The following is a 19995-nucleotide window of genomic DNA, read 5'->3' on the forward strand; positions in this document are numbered from 1 at the left end:
ACCGCAACTCTCTAGTATTTTGTAATCTTATTTCTATATACTTATTTTGTTTTTGCCCCCCCATTTTTGACTGTGGTATCTTTGTGCCCCCCCTATATATTGTTCCTAGAGTCGCCACTGGTCATGCGTCATGAATTGTGAGTATTTCTGATACACTCACATATAAATGTACAGTCAATAGTATTGTCCTGCTATTTATTCTGCTAGATGTATTCCCAGCTGGTAGCTCATGGAGCATGTCCTTTCTCAGTGGTGTGTCCTTTCTCAGGGAACATGTCCTTTCTACTGTACCTCTCTCCTACAAATGCCACTGTACATACAGCTTATGACAGTTGAAGGATGGAACTGAGCATGTGTGTCCACCTCAGCAAAGTTGACAGAGAAGTAAGGACAAGAACAAACCGCAGGTGGTGCTATGCCAATAGATTTTATTGAATAATCAGGGGCTATACAAACATTTTTATTATATTATTATTATTATTATTATTATTATTGTTTGTTTGTTTTTTGGTTGTTTTTTTACAAAAGTATTCAGACCAAGGTGGTTCTTTGAAAAATGTAGAATATATCCAAAAGCAGTAGGATGGTCTTTGACAGTTTTTTTTTGCTTTCATACAGTTGGTTCGATACAGTGCTGAGGGGCTGCTGCAGTTAGGTCCCCTTGGCTCTACTGCCTTCTTACCTGATACGAAGTGTCTCATTGATGATGGCAAAGGAAGAACCCCTACTCTTAAGAAATGTGATGATGTTCCAAGACCAACACAGAAACTCTGGGAATTCACACAGGTGAGAAGCTGTTAAATCTGAAAAGTATAACTTCAGTATAGCCATATATTGCAGTAAGATTCCCAAAATTACTATAAGCAAGCAAGTAAAGTAAACCAATTTGGGGTATGAGCATTTAAACAGCTGCAGTGCAGTCAAGCAGCATGTGCACAAACACTGACACCATTCCTGCTAATGTCCTGAAGAACAGGTATCAGGGACCAGTACTAAGCAGGTTTATATTACTACATAATACAACACTATGGCTCCAGGGCTGGATTTGGCATGTCTACGGGCCTCTTTGGCACTTTTAAGATCAATCCTTCACACCGCTAAGCCCCCCCCCATTGTCGGCCCACTAAGCCTCACTTAGTGGTGCAGACTGGGCACTTCTGCTACTGTTATACAGTCAGGAGGGGCCCCAGGCCCCTTTGCAGCTGAACAGAGTACACAAGCAGCATGTCCGCCCCTTTAGTTATTTTTTTTTTCTACAGCCGGCTGATTGTTGCCAGCAGGGTACCCCCTGATCTCTGTATTTGCTTGGTGTACATAGTGGTAAACTACGCCACTTTATGCCCCAGAATCAATAAAATCCCACAGTTTGGCACAATTCTGCGCAATTTGGAGCAACAGGGCTTTCTGGAATGTTTTTAGCCTCACTAAAGAAATTTCAAAGCTTAGTGTAAGGCGATGGGGCTTCACTGGAAAGGGGACAAGGCTTAAATTGCTACAAAATGCACCATATTGTGAGAAAATTGTATCTGAAAACTTGCCACAGGCTAGACAGGCAATCTAAACATACATCAGATTTATCATACAGCTTGAGCCCCTGTGATAAATCTGGCACATTTTAAAACCACCTTGTCCAGGTTTACACTGACTAACTAATAGTAAATCTGGGCCTCTGCATTCTGCTATTACAAAATTACTTACGTTATACTACTCAACCCCTTTCAGAGTCCAAATTTATGTTAATAAATGTCAGTATTAAAGTCTGAATCGTGTATTTTATTATATATTTTTTCATTTATTTTAATTTTCTAACCTACTCTGGAAAAAAAAAAACCACTGGACTGGATAATATGACCACAAATAGCATTTTTTCTGAGGCAGCTTTAACATATCAGGCCAGGAGTATTTTCCTATTTTTCTACATCTATAAATTATTTTTCCTGAAATAACACCATTTCCTAATATATGACATCCTGTAAATTTGGGACACACATGACATAGAATAGGGGCACACATTGTATACATCAGGGACACACATATCATCAGCTGTAACATTAGAAAACTGACTGGTGACTAACATTATCGCATGACAATGGGATATATTAGACAGCAAGTGAGCAGACAGTTCTTGAAGTTGATGAGTTGGAAGCGGAAAACTGTTCAAGTGTAAGGATCTGAATGACGTTGACAAGGACCAAACTGTAATTGTGAGATGACTGGTTCAGAGCATCCCCAAAGTAAAGGGTCAGGGTTGCCAACCGTCCAGAAATGTCTGGACAGTCTGTAAAAATAGGTTAGTATTTTTCCTGTGTCTGTGAAAAAGAATAGATGTGTCTGTGATTTTTTTGGAGGCTAGTTGTACTTAACTAGATCATTCAGGTGGTAATTATCATCATTTTACAGCTCATAGTAATGAGTGTTTATCAGTATATTGAGCGATAGACATGTATTACTTATAATCCTTATCATTCATTATGGTTTTCCAATTTGTTTGTAAAAAATGTTGTCTGTCCGTGATTTGGGGAAAAAATTGTCCAGAAGAAAGAAAAATTCTGGTTGGCAACACTGCAAAGGGTCTTGTGGAGGTGTTCTCAACCAACCAACAGTGCTACAAGGAAGGAGTGGTAAACTACCAACATTGATGCATGTGAAAAGCAAAGGCTGCCCATATGGTCTGATGCTACAGAAAAGCTACTGTAGCAAAAAATTGCTAAAAAAGAGAATGCTAGTTATGGTAAGGAGGTGGTTGTCAGGACACATCACAGCTGCATATACAGCTGCATAGCTGCAGACCAGAGCACCTATGTTGACCCTTGTCCATCCCTGGAAAGCACCTACAGTCCTATGCTGTACATGTTTGATCTATGGAGGTCCCACCCTGAAAATTACTTAATTTACAGGATACTCTACTAATGTCTTTGTGACAGATTCCACACACTTTTAAAGGTCTTGCGGAGTCCATGCTTCAATAGGTCTGAGCTGGTTTGGCAGCACAAGGGGACCTACACAATATTAGGTAGTTGATTATTAGTGTTGAGCGCGAATATTCAAAAAGCAAATTTTTATTGCGAATATCGGCAATTTGCGATTTCGCTAATATTTCGAATATAGTGATATAGATTGGTAAAAACAAATATTCTTTTTTTTTGTTTGTTTTTGATTTTTAATGCACAAATTCACAGTACACATATTCTTCATTGTGTCCAGAAAGTCGAAAGGCTCCAATCTTACTTACATTGACGAGTAAGTGATTGAAGCGCGAATCTTCGTAATGCGAATTTATTTGAGCTGCGAATATCGGCTCTTATCCCTGAAGAGAGAGGCAAAGAGCTTAGCATTTATATAGAACCATTTATAATATATAGTGATTTAACTAATATAGTGGTAGAATCTTTTTTTATTGTCTATTCGCTATATTGGTATATATTAATGTTTTATAATATGATGAATATTCTTCAAAGGAATATATAGCACTAAATTTAATGCTATATGTTCTTTTTTGATGAAATTCGCATTACGCTATTTTTAACATTTACGATTAATCGGAAGTGTCAAATAATCGTGAATTCAAATAAGGGATATGCCGCTCATCACTATTGATTATAGCTGATTGGTGTAGATCAGGGGTATGCATGCCATAAATCAGGCACATACATGGCATAGAAAAAAGAACACACATAACATAGATCAAGAAAACACTTGACATAGAATATGGGATTATATGGAGTTCAGATGATAGACACAGAAGATATAGATGAGGAAATCATACGGCATAGTTCATACATAATTATAGTTAACATACCTCAAGTACAGTGGTTCTTGAAAGTTTGTGAACCCTGCAAAATTTTCTATATTTTTGCATAAATTTGACCTAAAACTACATCACATTTTTACTTTCCAAAAATGAGATAAAGCTAACTAAATCAAATAAGCAAAAAAATAAATATTATTTATTTATTGAGGAAAATGATCCAATATCATATGTCTGTAAGTGGAAAATGTATTTGAACCTTTGGGAGTAGCAGAAAATTTGAAGGTAAAATTAAAATCACATGTTTTCAATAGTGTTGAGCGTGAATATTCGAATCGCAAATTTTAATCGCGAATATCGCCACTTTGAGAATTCGCAAATATTTAGAATATAGTGCTATATATTCCTATTCATGAATTTATCACAAAATGATCGCGAATATCGACACTAAGCAACATCCCTAGCAACCAACAGGAAAGTTGCCTACCCCTTAGTGTTTATTGCGAATATTCTAATCACTAATTTTTATCGCAAATATATTACATTTACGATTTCGCAATCATGGCAAATTTAGGGCAAATATTTGGCCAAAAATTTGCAAAATATCGCGAATTAGAATATTGCCTATGCCGCTCATCACTAGTGACAATCAGGTGTGAGTGGGTGACCTGTTTTATTTAACCTCCTTGCCGGTATTCCCGAGCGTGACTCGGGGTTAATTTTCGCTGCCAGGAGTGGTAACCCCGAGTCACGCTCGGGGTAACATTGCAAAGTCCCCCCTCACCTTCTGCCGGCGATCCGGCAGATGTCCTCTGCTGTGTGCGCCGGCCGGCATCTGACTTCCTGGTTCCGTCCCCTGCGAGCTGCAGCTGCGCATGGGGGCGGAACTGGGTGGGAAATTCAAAAAAATATAAACACTAAAAGTGACACACACACATAAAATAGGTTATGCATTGTAATCTGAGAGGATTACACTGTATAACCTCAGATCTGACATGTGATTACTGTATGTGATTACTGTACAGTGCCCCTTGCCTGCCATTTTACTGTAATTTGTGCCCATAAAATAAATGTATAACATGGCATCAAAAAAGCGCAACTTTACTACAAAAGCGGTTTTGGACCAGTTGAGTGACAGCGACAGTGACACGGAGGTGCTCGCAGAACTGAGCGATAGTGAGTCGTGGGGAGACTTGTCGTCTGACACTGACACTGATCTGGCAAGTGACAACGGCGATGATCCTGCACCTGATCTCAGCCATGTGCGCACTTGGTGCCTTATTGACTGCGACACAGACCAGGTAGCGCCCCCAAGATTCCTGTTCACTGGATCACCTGGGATGAAGGTAGATGTTGAGCGTGACAACCCTCTGGCATACCTGCAATTATTCCTCACTGAGGAGGTAATTGAAAAAATTGTCACAGAGACAAATCGCTACCAAGAGCAGCAATCCGCTACGCAGCATGCCACCTTTTCCAGAAGCAGAAAGTGGGAACCGGTGACCAAAGAGGACATGTAACAGTTTCTGGGACTGATCATTCTTCAGGGGTTGATGGGGAAACCGCTCCAGAAATGGTACTGGACCGCCAATAAGTTACTGGCCACTCCATTTTTTGGCACTGTGATGTCAGAATACCGGTTTTCCCTCTCCATGAAGTATTTCCACTTCACAAACAATGAAGAATTTGATGAGGCTACGCATCCTGCACCCAAACTGAAAAAAATCTGGGAGGTATGGCAAATTATTGTGACCAATTTCCAGCAGACCTATGTGCCAGAAAGGGACGTCAGCGTAGATGAAAGTTTGATGGCCTACAAGGGACGCCTAAGCTGGATACAGTACATAGCATCCAAAAGAGCGCGGTTTGGCATCAAATCCTACATGCTGTGCGAGTCATCCACTGGGTACATCTGGAATTCGGTCATTTACACTGGTAAAGGCACGAAGTTCAACTCCAGGTACAGTGGCTATGGGATGGCCACATCATCTGTCCTTACACTGCTGGAGCCATTGCTGAATCAGGGATATTGTGTGACCACAGACAATTTCTACACGTCTCCGGAACTGTATGAGGTTTTGCTACAAAACAAGACTGATGCATATGGTACCGTTAGGCCTAACCGACGTGACATGCCATCTATGTTTGCCAAGAAAAAACTCAAAACCAGAGAAATGGTTGCCTGGCAGAAGGGTAAGATGATGGCAATGCAATGGTGAGACAAGAAGGACGTGTGTCTCATGAGTACTGTGCACAATACCTCTACTGCCATGGTCCACACAAAAGGTGGAAAAGATGTGCTGAAGCCGCATGTCGTGATAGACTATAATAATACCATGGGAGGTGTCGACAGAGCCGATCAGGCAATGACATTTTATCCGGCTATGCGCAAACAGCTAAAAAAATATTATAAGAAGATCTTCAGGCATCTTCTGGAACAATGCCTTTGGAATGCATATATCCTGCACAGAGCAAAGAGTGACAAGCCTCTTGTTCATTCTGACTTTATATGGAAGGTGGTTGAGCAGATTTTTGTCAACCACCAGATGCCATCAGTAGCTGTGAACAGACCTGGACGTCGTGCTGTTGACGTTGTCAACCCAGAACGCCTGACTGGTCGTCACTTTATCGACTTCATCCCGCCAACCGCAAAAAAGGCAGCACCTACCAAGATGTGTGTGGTTTGCTGCTCAAAGAGAGATGGCAATAGAAAGAAAGTCCGAAAAGAAACCAGGTTCCATTGTCCTAATTGTGACGTCGGATTTTGTGCAGTCCCATGTTTCAAAATTTATTTATTTCATTATTTTTATTACATTATTAAATAAAATTATAATTTTTATTAGATTATAATTCATGATTTTGTGTTTGAAACTTTATCACATCTGGGATGTCTACTAAAGTCTTGTTTGGTCAGGTTTAAGTAAGTAATTACTAAGAATTGCAAGCCTACAATACATAACACCAAATTTCATGCAAAAAATTGTACCACTTTTGGTCCAAAATTCCTGACATAATCATACCGCCAGGGAGGTTAAACCCTTTGGGACACAGCCTTATTTCACCTTAAGGACCAGGACATTTTTTGAAAATCTGACAAGTGTCACTTTAAGTGGTGATAACTTTAAAACGCTTTGACTTATCCAGGCCATTATGAGATAGTTTTTTCGGCACATATTGTACTTCATGACAATGGTAAAATGAAGTAAAAAAAAAAATGTTATTTATAAAAAATACCAAATTTGCCAAAAATTTGTAAAAAATTGCAAATTTCCACGTTTTCATTTCTCTACTTCTATAATACATAGTAATACCTACAAAAATAGTTTTTACTTTACATTCCCCATATGTCTACTTCATGTTTGGATCATTTTGGGAATGATATTTTATTTTTTGGGGATGTTACAAAGCTTAGAAGTTTAATTTATTTTCCAATTTTTAGGGACCAGTTCAGGTCTGAAGTCACTTTGCAAGGCTTACATAAGGCCTCTTTCACACGGGCGTCATATTTTTAGCCCGGATAAGAGGCGGGTGCGTTGCGGGAACACTCGCGATTTTTAGGCGCGAGTGCAAAACATTGTAATGCGTTTTGCACTCGCGTGAGAAAAATCGCGCATGTTTGGTACCCAAACCCGAACTTCTTCACATTGATTGGGATTGATGTTTTGAAGATTGTATTATTTTCCCTTAGTTCCCGGTCTCTTCTTTACTTCTTTAATGATGAGCTGTGGGCTAAATGACCTGTGGTGATGTCAGATCACATGCTCCATCACCGTGGTGATGGAGCATGTGATCTGACGTCACCACAGGTCCTTTAGCCCACAGCTAATCATAAAAGAAGTAAAGAAGAGACCGGGAACTACGCGATCAAGAGGAGAAGGTGAGTTAATTTTTTTATTTTTTTAAACCCCTTTACGCCCCCTGTTATACTATGCATTCTGTATTCAGAATGCTATTATTTTCCCTTATAACCATGTTATAAGGGAAAATAATGCAGTGAATAGACTGTCACCTAGAAACCATGCGTGAAAATCGCACCGCATCCACACTTGCTTGCGGATGCTTGCGATTTTCACGCAACCCCATTCATTTCTATGGGGCCTGCGTTACGTGAAAAACGCAGAATATAGAACATGCTGCGATTTTCACGCAACGCATAAGTGATGCGTGAAAATCACCGCTCATGTGAACAGTCCCATAGAAATGAATGGGTCCGGATTCAGTGCGGGTGCAATGCGTTCAACTCACGCATCGCATCCGTGCGGAATACTCACCCATGTGAAAGGGGCCTAATAGAAAATACCCAAAAATGACCCCATTCTAGAAACTACACCCCTCAAGGTATTCAAAGCTGAGTTTACAAACTTTGTTAACCCTTTAGGTGTTCCACAAGAATTAATGGAAAATAGAAATACAAATTCAAAATTTCACTTTTTTGGCAGATTTTCAATTTTAATTTTTTTTTCCAGTTACAAAGCAAGGGTTAACAGCCAAACAAACTCAATATTTATGGCCCTGATACTGTAGTGTACAGAAACACCCTATATGTGGTTGTAAACTGTACTGTACGGGCAGACGGCAGGGCGCAGAAGGAAAGGAATGCCATACGGTTTTTGGAAGGCAGATTTTGCTAGACTGTTTTTTTTTACACCATGTCCCATTTGAAGCCCCACTGATGTAACCCTAGAGTAGAAACTCTATCTAAGAAACTACACCCCTCAAGGTATCCAAAACAGATTTTTACAAATGTCGTTAACCCTTTAGGTGTTCCACAAGAGTTATTGGCAAGTGGAGATGAAATTTCAGAATTAAAATATTTGGGGACATTTTCCATTTTAATCCATTTTTCCCAGTAACAAAGCAAGGGTTAACAGCCAAACAAAACTCAATATTTATTGCCCGGATTCTGTAGTTTACAGAAACACCTCATATGTGGTTGTAAACTGCTGTACGGGCACACAGTAGGGCGCAGAAGGAAAGGAATGCCATACTACTTTTGGAAGGCAGATTTTGCTGGACTGTTTTTTTTGACCCAATGTTCCATTTGAAGCCCCCCTGATGCACCCCTAGAGTAGAAACTCCAAAAAAGTGACCCCATTTTAGAAACTACGGGATAGGGTGGCAGTATTGTTGGTACTAGTTTAGGGTACATATGATTTTTGGTTGCTCTATATTACACTTTTTGTGAGGCAAGGTAACAAGAAATAGCTGTTTTGGCACCGTTTTTATTTTTTTGTTATTTACAACATTCATCTGACAGGTTAGATCATGTGGTATTTTTATAGACCAGGTTGTCACGGATGCGGCGATACCTAATGTGTATACTTTTTTTTATTTATGTAAGTTTTGCACAATGATTTCATTTTTGAAGCAAAAAAAATCATGTTTTAGTGTTTCCATAGTCTGAGAGACATAATTTTTTCAGTTTTTGGGCGATTACCTTGGGTAGGGTATGATTTTTGTGGGATGAGATGACGGTTTTATTGGCACTATTTTGGGGTGCGTGTGACTTTTTGATTGCTTGCTATTACACTTTTTGTGATGTAAGGGGACAAAAAATGGTTTATTTAGCACAGTTTCTATTTTTTATTTTTTACGGTGTTCATCTGAGGGGTTAGGTCATGTGATATTTTTATATAGCTGGTCGAGACGGACGTGGCGATACCTAATATGTATACTTTTTTTTTATGTAAGTTTTACAAAATGATTTCATTTTTGAAGCAAAAAAAAATCATGTTTTCTCCATATTCTGAAAGCCATATTTTTTTTTATTTTTTGGGTGATTGTCTCATGTAGGGGCTATTATTTTGCGGGATGAGATGATGGTTTGATTGGCACTATTTTAGGGTGCATATGACTTTTTGATCGCTTGCTGTTGTACTTTTTGTGATATAAGGTGACCCCAATTTTTTTTTACGGTGTTCATCTGAGGGGTTAGGTCATGTGATATGTTTATAGAGCTGGTTGATACGGACGCGGAGATACCTAATATGCATACTTTTTTTCTCCCTATTTTTTACCAATTTTTTTAACTTTATTTGTGGAAAATGACGTTTTTGTTTATTTTTACTTGAAACTTTTAATTTTTGGGGGGAAAACTATTTTTTCAACTTTTTTTTCACTTTATTTTTTGTCCCACTTTGGGACTTGAACTTTTGGGGGTCTAATCCTTTACAATGCATTCCAATACTTCTGTTTTACTCACGTAGCTTCCGGCCTGTGAGATACAGGGGGCTGGATCTCACAGGCACTCACAGGCCCCTTTAATAGATCTGTTCATATAATATGGAGTTATCTACTCGCTAACAATCTCATACATACCTTCACATGTAATAACAAGGAACGATTTAAAAGTGAACAAGTAACTACCACAAGTATGAACGATTATCTATGTGTATAACAAGCAAAATTTTCATCATTAACAAATCGCTACATCTTTGATCATTTATAGTGATCTTGAATGACATTTGCTGGTGTAATAGTACCTGTAAATGTTGTGATGTTATCTGATACAGGAGTTCTCTTTCCTCATCTTCTCTATTTGGACCAGATCGGCATGATAAATTATTTCAGCCACGTCTCGTCTCTACAGAGTTCATAGACATATGAACAGAGTACATAGACATATTATAGTACATTCCTCACTTTTCCATCATCCTCCCCCTCCTGGTGCCTTAACAGTACTACATACTGCTGATACTTTCAATACTGTGTCCACTGTGATCCCCAATACCCCAAAATACTATACATATGAAATAACACTGCCACACAGATAGTCCCTAAACTTCTCCCAAAAGTCTCACCAAGTAATAGTTCTCTGCCAGAGGGCTTTCATTAGTAATAGTGCCCCCTGCAGTGCTAATGCTCCTTGAAAGTGCCCCTATTAGTAGTAGTGCCCTCCATATTGTGCCCCATATTAATGCTCTCTCAGAACCCCCAGTAGTAACAGTGCCCTCATATTTATAATGCCTCTACACTGCTCCTAGTATTTAATGTCCCTAGTATTTATAATTGTACTGCCCACAGTATTTACTATGGCCTCCTGTAATTCCCTCCAGTACTTATAATGGTCCTCTGTACTTCCCCCAGTACAGTATGTTTAATGCCACCAGTATTTATAATGGCCCTTTGTAATGCCTCTGTACTGGCACCAGTAGTTCTGGGAAAGAAAAAAAAAAATATAGTCACCTTACTCTTGCTCTATGCCACCATCTGCTACAGTATGCATGCTGACGGCCTAAGTTCCCTGATGCCCGGCGCAAACATCATAATGTCATCGCGACTTCCAGGTCTCATTGACGTGATGATGTTTTCACATCCAACTATGCTTGGAGACAACGCCTGCATCGTGGTTTCCTAGCAGATATTCTTCCATGAAGGCCTGATTCACACAGTCTCCTCTTAACAGTTGTTCTAGAGATGTGTCATCTGCTAGAACTCTGTGTGGCATTGACCTGGTCTCTAATCTGAGCTGCTGTTAACCTACGATTTCTGAGGCTGGTGACTCGGATGAACTTATCCTCCGCAGCAGAGGTGACTCTTGGTCTTCCTTTCCTGGGGCGGTCCGCATGTGAGCCAGTTCCTTTGTAGCGCTTGATGGTTTTTGTGACTGCACTTGGGGACACTTTCAAAGTTTTCCCAATTTTTCGGACTAACTGACCTTCATTTTTTAAAGTAATGATGGCCACTCATTTTTCTTTACTTAGCTGCTTTTTTCTTGCCATAATACAAATTCTAACAGTCTATTCAGTAGGACTATCAGCTGTGTATCCACCTGACTTCTCCACAACGCAACTGATGGTCCCAACCCTATTTATAAGGCAAGAAATCCCACTTATTAAACCTGACAGGGCACACCTGTGAAGTGAAAACCATTTCAGGTGACTATCTCTTGAAGCTCATCAAGAGAATGCCAAGAGTGTGCAAAGCAGTAATCAAAGCAAAAGGTGGCTACTTTGAAGAACCTAGAATATGACATATTTTCAGTTGTTTCACACTTTTTTGTTATGTATATAATTCCACATGTGTTAATTCATAGTTTTCATGCCTTCAGTGTGAATCTACAATTTTCATAGTCATGAAAATAAAGAAAACTCTTTGAATGAGAAGGTGTGTCCAAACTTTTGGTCTGTACTGTATATATATATATATGTACAAAGGAAAAATGGCGGCACTGGCTGTAATTAGATGAAAATAGGGTGCACGATCCTAGGGTATAGACTTCTCACCCCACAAGTAGAATCCAGAAAAAGGACGGCACTCCAGTAAGATGAAAAGAAAAGGATACCTTTATTCAACCATCCGGTGCAACGTTTCGGCTCTGAATGAGCCTTTTTCAAGCAGAGATACAAGGTGAATGGAAACAAACTTATAGGTGAATCAATTAACACACCCAGGGGGTGGCTACACAATTACAAACATGTGAGTAAATCCTAAAGACACATACCACATCGGGTGTGTTCACAAAACAAATCAATGCCATAATAGGAAAGTGCAAAACACTAAGTGCTGGATAAAAAGCGCATATATATTGCATAGTTACACATTGCAAGTGCATTTATAAATTACATAATCCATAATTCATGTGGATCCAGGGACACATGCATCGATCGAGCACACATGACCGATCGATGCGTGCGTCCGGTACCGCATGCGTGTAAAAAACAGAGTGGGAGCATGAAGATGTGGATATATTTGACATCACCTGGAGACACATTCCATGCGGCTATATAGTATGGTAAACATTCCAGCACATAGACACGGCGTGGCCTTCATCCCGGACTTGAAACGTCATCAAAGCCTGCCGACATCACTGCGTCATTCAGACGCCCCTGGCTGGTAGCGGCGCATGCCCAGTATCGATCTATGTTACAGAACGCCATCTTTAGAGCTGGAAAAATACCCTTAACCTGTGTGACAACATACCAAGATGTATTAAAGCATCCAACCTGTATAGAACCAGAGTGTGGCGGTCAAGACAGGTAGTGACAACAAGGTGAACCAATGTGTCAACAGACCATACCCTGGTGTCAATCCTGTACACACACGGAAACCGCAGTGTGTAAACAGGTCCACACCATGGGTGTCATACCGCAGCTAATACTCTTTTTCTGGATTCTCTCTCTCTCTCTCTCTATATATATATATATATATTTATATATATATACACACACTAGCAAAATTCCCTGGTTTTACACTGGTCTATTTTGTTTGTTGTTTGTGGTTAACAAATATACACAGTCCCCCCATAGCAGTGACATTCACAGTGCCCCCTCAACAGTGACATCCACAGTGCTCTCATAACGGTGACATTCACAGTGCCCCCATAACAGTGACATTCACAGTTCCCCCATAACAGTGACATTCACAGTGCCCCCATAACAGTGACATTCACACTGCCCCATATCAGTAAAATCCACAGCTCTTCCATTAAATTGACAGTATTACAGTGACATCCTCAGTGCCCCTATGACAGTGACATATACAGTGCACTTATAACAGAGACATCCACAGTATCCCATAACAGTGACATCCACAATGCCCCCATAACAGTAACATCCACAATACCCCTATAACAGGGACATCTACAGTACCCCCATAATAGCAACATGTACAGCGCCCCATAACACTGCTCCCATAACAATGCCATAATCCACAGTGCGCCCATCCACGGTGCCCCCATAACAATGACATGCACTATTCCTACATAATAGTGACATACACAGCACCCATATAACTGTGACTTCGGCAGTGGCCTATAACAGTAACATCCACAGTTTCCCCATAATAGTGACATGATCCACTGTGTCCCTATAATAGTAGCAACCTGGTGTAAAACTGTGTGTATGTTAGTGAGGTACCGTGTACCAGACTTTTTCCTTTTTCTTTCAACCATATGTTAGTGAGGCTAACATATGTCAGTGAGAGTACGAATTAAAGGGGTTATCCAGGAAAATATATTTATGACATCCTCAGGATAGGTCACCAGTATGAGATCTTCGGGGGCGTGTCACCTGGGACCCTTGCCGATCAGCACCACAGCCTCAAGCATCACTGTATATTGGTCACATAGCCTAGTTCAGCTCAGCCCCATTCAAGTCACTATGCAACATACGCCGCTGTCCTTAGAAAGCTGCCGAGAGCTTCTGTGAGCACAGCGGCTCCCTGAAACAGCTCATCTGCAGGGGTTGCCGGGACTTTAAGTGAGGCTAATAGTAAAGAACCTGCAAGCTTCTATTGGCCAGTAGGGGTCATTTGACTGTGTGTATGTCAGTCAAGGAATGACCGGTGAGTTCTATTCGCTAATACAGGTAATAAGATGATGGCATATGTGCTTTTTTGCGAATACCTCAAGAATGGTAGGTCCTAGAGAGCTAAAACCTCTCTAACCCCCTGAATTACCTATATGCCAAATTTGGTGCAGATTGGTCTAGTCATTTGGCTGTGTGTAAAACAGATACAGACAACATAAATTTATATATATATATATATATATATATATATATATATAAAATTACACGGCACTCCCACAGATGTGATTCAAAAGTAATGTTCTTTAATTACCAAAGCTTTGGTGATTAAAGAACATTACTTTTGAATCATATCTGTGGGAGTGCCGTGTAATTTTATATTTTATTGGATGTTGGATCACCTCCACAGCTGCTGGCACACCGTAACTTTTTTTGATCGCTGTGCCGCTTTCAATATATATATATATATATATATATATATATACACATATAATGTATAGGTAAAACATTATACTTCATGTTAAAATAATATTGGTCCGCTTAATCTTCATTGTCATAAATTTGAATAATGAATAATCTTCATTGTCATAAAGTTCTGCTGAATTTAGTAATCCACTACTTGCTGTGAAATTCCATCTTTTTGCTTCATGCCATCTTTCTCTCTGTTCTCTCTCTCTGTTTCTATTTAAAAGAATGAATAAACTAGAGGTGGAACGATGAATCCGTCAAATCCATTAATCCCTCGAATCTTGCTGGATTCGTGGGATTCATGGACTCGAATCCCGTCGTAATTTGCGAAATTTGAATCTGACGAATCCCGCCGCAACGTCACGTCCCCACTCCACATCCCCGCGCCTCCCGAGACGCCTGCTATTTTCCCAGTGGCTGTGCCCCCCCCGTGTGCCCCCCAACTGAAAAGTGCCCCCATTCATTTTTACCGCTCACAGGAGTGTACATTTCTTCTATACTGTAATCGGTATCCTCTGACCTGGTCCTGCAGTAACTTTAACTTTAACTTTAAATCAGCGCTCGCTCGGTAACAACTAACAAGCAGTGCGGGCGGCACGCCTGCTCCTCCCACTAGGTGACGCAGGTGCGTGATGTCACTGTGAGCGCCGCGTGCGCACTGCCTGTAGGCTGTAGCCTGGCCCTGTTACCAAAGCTAGCTGAGAAGTGGTGTAATGTATTAGTAGAGATTAGCGGCCACTTATTTAAAGTTAAAGTTACTGCAGGATATGGATTACAGTTTAGAAATGTGACTGTCAAATGTACACTCCTGTGAGCGGCGGGAAAGGAGATCTGTGGATGACACTGTTATGGGGTGGGATCTGTGGATGACACTGTTCTAAGGATGGGGATCTGTGGATGACACTGTTATGGTGGGGGGGTCTGTGGATGACACTGTTATGGGGTGGGATCTGTGGATGATACTGTTATAAGGAGGGGGATCTGTGGATGACACTGTTATGGTGGGGGGGATCTGTGGATGACACTGTTATAGGGAGGGGGATCTGTGGATGACACTGTTATGGGTTGGGATCTGTGGATGACACTGTTATAAGGAGGGGGATCTGTGGATGACACTGTTATGGTGCGGGGGTCTTTGTATGACACTGTCATGGGGTGGATTTGTGGATGACACATATAGAATAAAATGCTATATACGGTATGTGTCATCCACATATCCCCCTCCATAACAGTGTCATCCACATATCCCCCCCATAGCAGTGTCATCCACATATCCCCCATAGCAGTGTCATCCACAGATCTCCCTCCATAACAGTGTCATTCACAGATCCCCTCTATAAGTGTCATCTACAGATCCCCCTCCATAACAGTGTCATCCACAGATTCCCCCCCATAACAGTGTCATCCACAGATCCCCCTCCATAACAGTGTCATCCACAGATCCCCCTCCATAACAGTGTCATCCACTGATGCCTCCATAACAGTGTCATCCACAGATACCTCCATAACAGTGTCATCCATAGATCCCCCCCATAAGTGTCACCCACAGATTCCCCTCCATAACAGTGTCATCCACAGATCCCCATAATTCTTATTTACAGGATTCGCAGGATTCGAGATTCATATATATTATATATATATATATTGAAGAACCTTTTCGGATTCGGATTTGAAAAAAATTGGATTTGTCCCACCTCTAGAATAAACAAATGAAGTAATAATTTATTCAGTTAATATTTTGCATTAAAAGGGTACTCCAGTTAGAGAAAGTTATTCACAGGATGGTGGATAATTATTAGATCAATGGAGGTCCTACTGATGGGTCCACCATGATCACGAGAACAGGGCACCACCCCTAAAATAGATGGAGCGCTGGTGGAAAATGTGCAACGCCGCTCCATTCATTTTTATGGGAGCGCTGGAGATAGCCGAGCATTGTATTTGGCCTAGCTATAACCTTTGTATGTACCTACGGTATGTACTGTTTTATTTTACTTGTAGAAAAATGCATAAATTAGAGAATGTTGGTCCACTGTACCTTTTGCATTCAACTTAAATGCTATGTTATAGCATATGAGATAATAAATTCAGCTTTCTATCCAACATACAGAATAGCCCCATTGTCAGCAAGGACACAGGCCGCTGTCTGGAGGTAGAGATGTCCAAGGATGCCAATTTTGGACTGAGGCTCGTGGTGCAGAGATGCTCTGGACAGAAATGGATTATAAGAAACTGGATAAAACATGGTCGGAATTGATGGTTATTGGAGAGGAGGTGTTCTAATTAGACTCGAGGAACATACAGAGATGCCTTCTTGGTTAAACACAAGAAAAGAGGACATTTTCTACTATCTGTTCATGGACCACTGAACATCACATGATAATAGCCATCCCACTATGCGGACAGGCTGTCATGGATTCCGTGTGGAAATACCAAAAGGAAGAGATGGGCAGAGCACGTCAAAGTTGGAGGATTAAAAGACTGGAAAAAGTTTGTGTTTGTACTTCAGAAGGGTATAATAAAAAGCTTCTCTCTGCTGGTAAATTTAATGTTACAGACTGGTGCACAATTCCTACAATGAATGATCATGTGCCTTTTTATTGTACTTCCTATACAAGAGAACAGAGCATCCCTCATATCAGCATGTGTGATTAATTGTGCAAAATAAGATGTAAATAAGATGCAAATGTAAGTAAGCAATAATCACCAATGGGCAAAAAAAATAGTTGCTGTCATTACCCCAACGGTTTGATAAAAGCACTGGCAAGATCATTGTGCAGGTGTGGTTTGGTCATAGAGAAGATCTTCATCTGTGCCACTGTTACAGTACAATGGAACAAATCTTATCTGTTCCTTAAGGTACAAATTCATTCATAGATAAATAATTACATTACCTGATTGATCTATCTGGACGAGAGGTTCACAGATACTGGGACCTTCATCCCTTTGATGGCCAGAATAATTATTAATGTGCTACTTCTTAATGAACGTGTCAGATTTATTCACCAGTGTCTTCTCATTAGAAGAGTCACTAATCTAGTCAATAGCTTTATTTTATTTAAACCTAAAATAGTTAGAAATAAATATATGAGTAGTTTGCTTAAGAAAAGACAGAAAAATAAGATGTTTTGTTGAAATTATCATACGGTGATGAGGAGATTATTCTAACCCCTTAAAGGAGTATTTTCATCTCATAGATTGATAGCATATCACAAGGATATGCCAGCAAAGTAAGAAAGATGCAGGTCCCACCTCTAGTACTCGTTCCTGTGTCCAAAACAGGCCCTCCAAAGTGAAGGAGGGCGCATGGCACTGTTCCGAAAATAGCCAAATAGCCAAGCAAGTGCTCTGCTATGTCTGGTAGTTCCATAGTAATGAATGGAGAAGTGGCAGTCCTTGCGTGGTGCGCTTTCTATTCAACACTATATAACTTCCAAAAATAACTGAGTGCTCTCACTTGGCTATTTTCTGAACTCCCAAAGAAGTGAATGGGGAGCACTCCATGCATGCTCGGTGTGCTCTCCTTTGCTTTGGGGCCCCCACACCTATTTGATATTGTGACATATCTTAGCAATATGCCAACAATGTCTGAGATGGGTATAACCATTTGTTGTTGAAAATAGCACTTCCTAGAAAAGTATAAATAATTGATATGATAGATATTCAATGTGTATTTAATTCACCAGGTAAAAGAATAATTTGGTAAGCAATTTTCAAAAACACAACACCTTTTACCTGAAAACAGACCCATTTTGCTATCCTTAGACAACCCCTTTTTCTAAATGTTAACCCTGTGAAATGGAAAAGTAGGACAACATATATATGTAGACTATTATAATGTTTCTTCTATAAAATACTACAAACACTGTAGCACATTTTAGATAAAACCTTATGACACCACATATTTTCTGCATTTCAAACTGTAGACCATCGATTGCAACAGCACCAGTTGTCCAATGGAGATTATTGTGTAATAGCAAATACAATGCATTTTTCACCTTTTTTGGGATCAATCTTGTGATTTACATTGCTTAGACTGATACAAAACTGGAGAGTTTCTTTAAAAAAAAAGTATGTTATGTCAGTCACCATTTCAAGTCCCGAAATTCTTCACACAATTAAAAGTCCACTATAAATTGTGTCATTTAGTATTGTATATATACTGTACTATGTTACATGGCATCAACATCAGAAGGGGCATTGTATGGCATGGAAAAAGAAAACATTCTATATAATGAGGAAAAAGTCTTATATCTTTCTGTGTTTTGGAAGTCCTCTGCCTCTCTTCACCATTATGCTATATATTATATAAAATTGAGACTTCATTAGGCATACAGTATTTACAGGGGACCATTACGTTGGACATTTTGTGGACTGAAAAACAGCAATATAATCAGGTAACAGCTAAATGAATGAGACTTGACCAAATTTCATGTACACGATGTGGAACAAATTGGTGCAAAAGTTGCCTTGCGGTGCAAATGTTGAATCAGCAACATGCCAATTTATTTAGCGGATTTTGACTATTGATATCATCCTTTTCAATCATAGAATCAAGTCAGTGGCAAATATGCAGCAAAATCCACAATGGATTTTTTTTTCACTTTATTTACTTCCTATATGGAAATACACTTCAAGCATTTTCAAGCAATAGGGTTCTAATGGCTACTAATGTGGTAGCCAGTCTAAAAATCTATGAATTGCTTGTATTTTGCATTGGATCATGTAAAGGTGGATTTACACGGCCAGATAATTGGGCAGATTATTGGGAACCAATGCCCATTCCCGACAATATGCCTGTCTAAAGGTGCAGCCAATCACCTGATGAACGAGCAAAACTGTCAGAATATTTATGCTGTCTCCGATTAACAGTTTATATTATTTATGTAAATAAAGTAGAATCTGTAATGAAGGAGATTCTAATCTATTATCATAAATACCAAGCTAAAACGAGCTCGTGATCTCAGCTAAGTTAGACGACAAAAAGAAGGCGGTGGTAAATCAAAATATATATTTATTAAATAATACGGTGCAAACTAATATATATAAGAAAATAGGTGACAATTGAAATTCAATCAATGATAGGCAAAATTTTAAGAAAGTCAAAATAATCTACAGTATATATATATTTACAGTACAGACCAAAAGTTTGGACACACCTTTTCATTCAAAGAGTTTTCTTTATTTTCACGACTATGAAAATTGTAGATTCACACTGAAGGCATCAAAACTATGAATTAACACATGTAGAATTATATACAAAACAAAAAAGTGTGAAACAACTAAAAGAAAATATGTCATATTCTAGCTTCTTCAAAGTAGCCACCTTTTGCTTTGATTACTGCTTTGCACACTTTTGGCATTCTCTTGATGATCTTCAAGAGGTAGTCACCTGAAATGGTTTTCACTTCACAGGTGTGCCCTGTCAGGCTTAATAAGTGGGATTTCTTGCCTTCTAAATGGGGTTGGGACCATCAGTTGCGTTGTGGAGAAGTCAGGTGGATACACAGCTGATAGTCCTACTGAATAGAC

At 39.7% G+C, this 19995-nt stretch overlaps 1 protein-coding gene across 1 annotated transcript in view; it reads left to right on the forward strand.

Annotated features, from left to right (window-relative positions):
• The window catches only part of GALNT9 (polypeptide N-acetylgalactosaminyltransferase 9), a 589226-nt gene extending 572506 nt beyond the window's left edge, over positions 1–16720 (forward strand). Inside the window, exons 10-11 of the mRNA XM_044281849.1 lie at positions 619–786; positions 16574–16720. Coding sequence (XP_044137784.1) covers positions 619–786; positions 16574–16720 — 315 coding nt within the window. The remainder of the gene's footprint in view (positions 1–618; positions 787–16573) is intronic.
• The last annotated feature ends 3275 nt before the right edge of the window (positions 16721–19995 follow it).

Source organism: Bufo gargarizans, chromosome 1, assembly GCF_014858855.1.
Source record: "Bufo gargarizans isolate SCDJY-AF-19 chromosome 1, ASM1485885v1, whole genome shotgun sequence".
Classification (NCBI taxonomy): domain Eukaryota; kingdom Metazoa; phylum Chordata; class Amphibia; order Anura; family Bufonidae; genus Bufo; species Bufo gargarizans.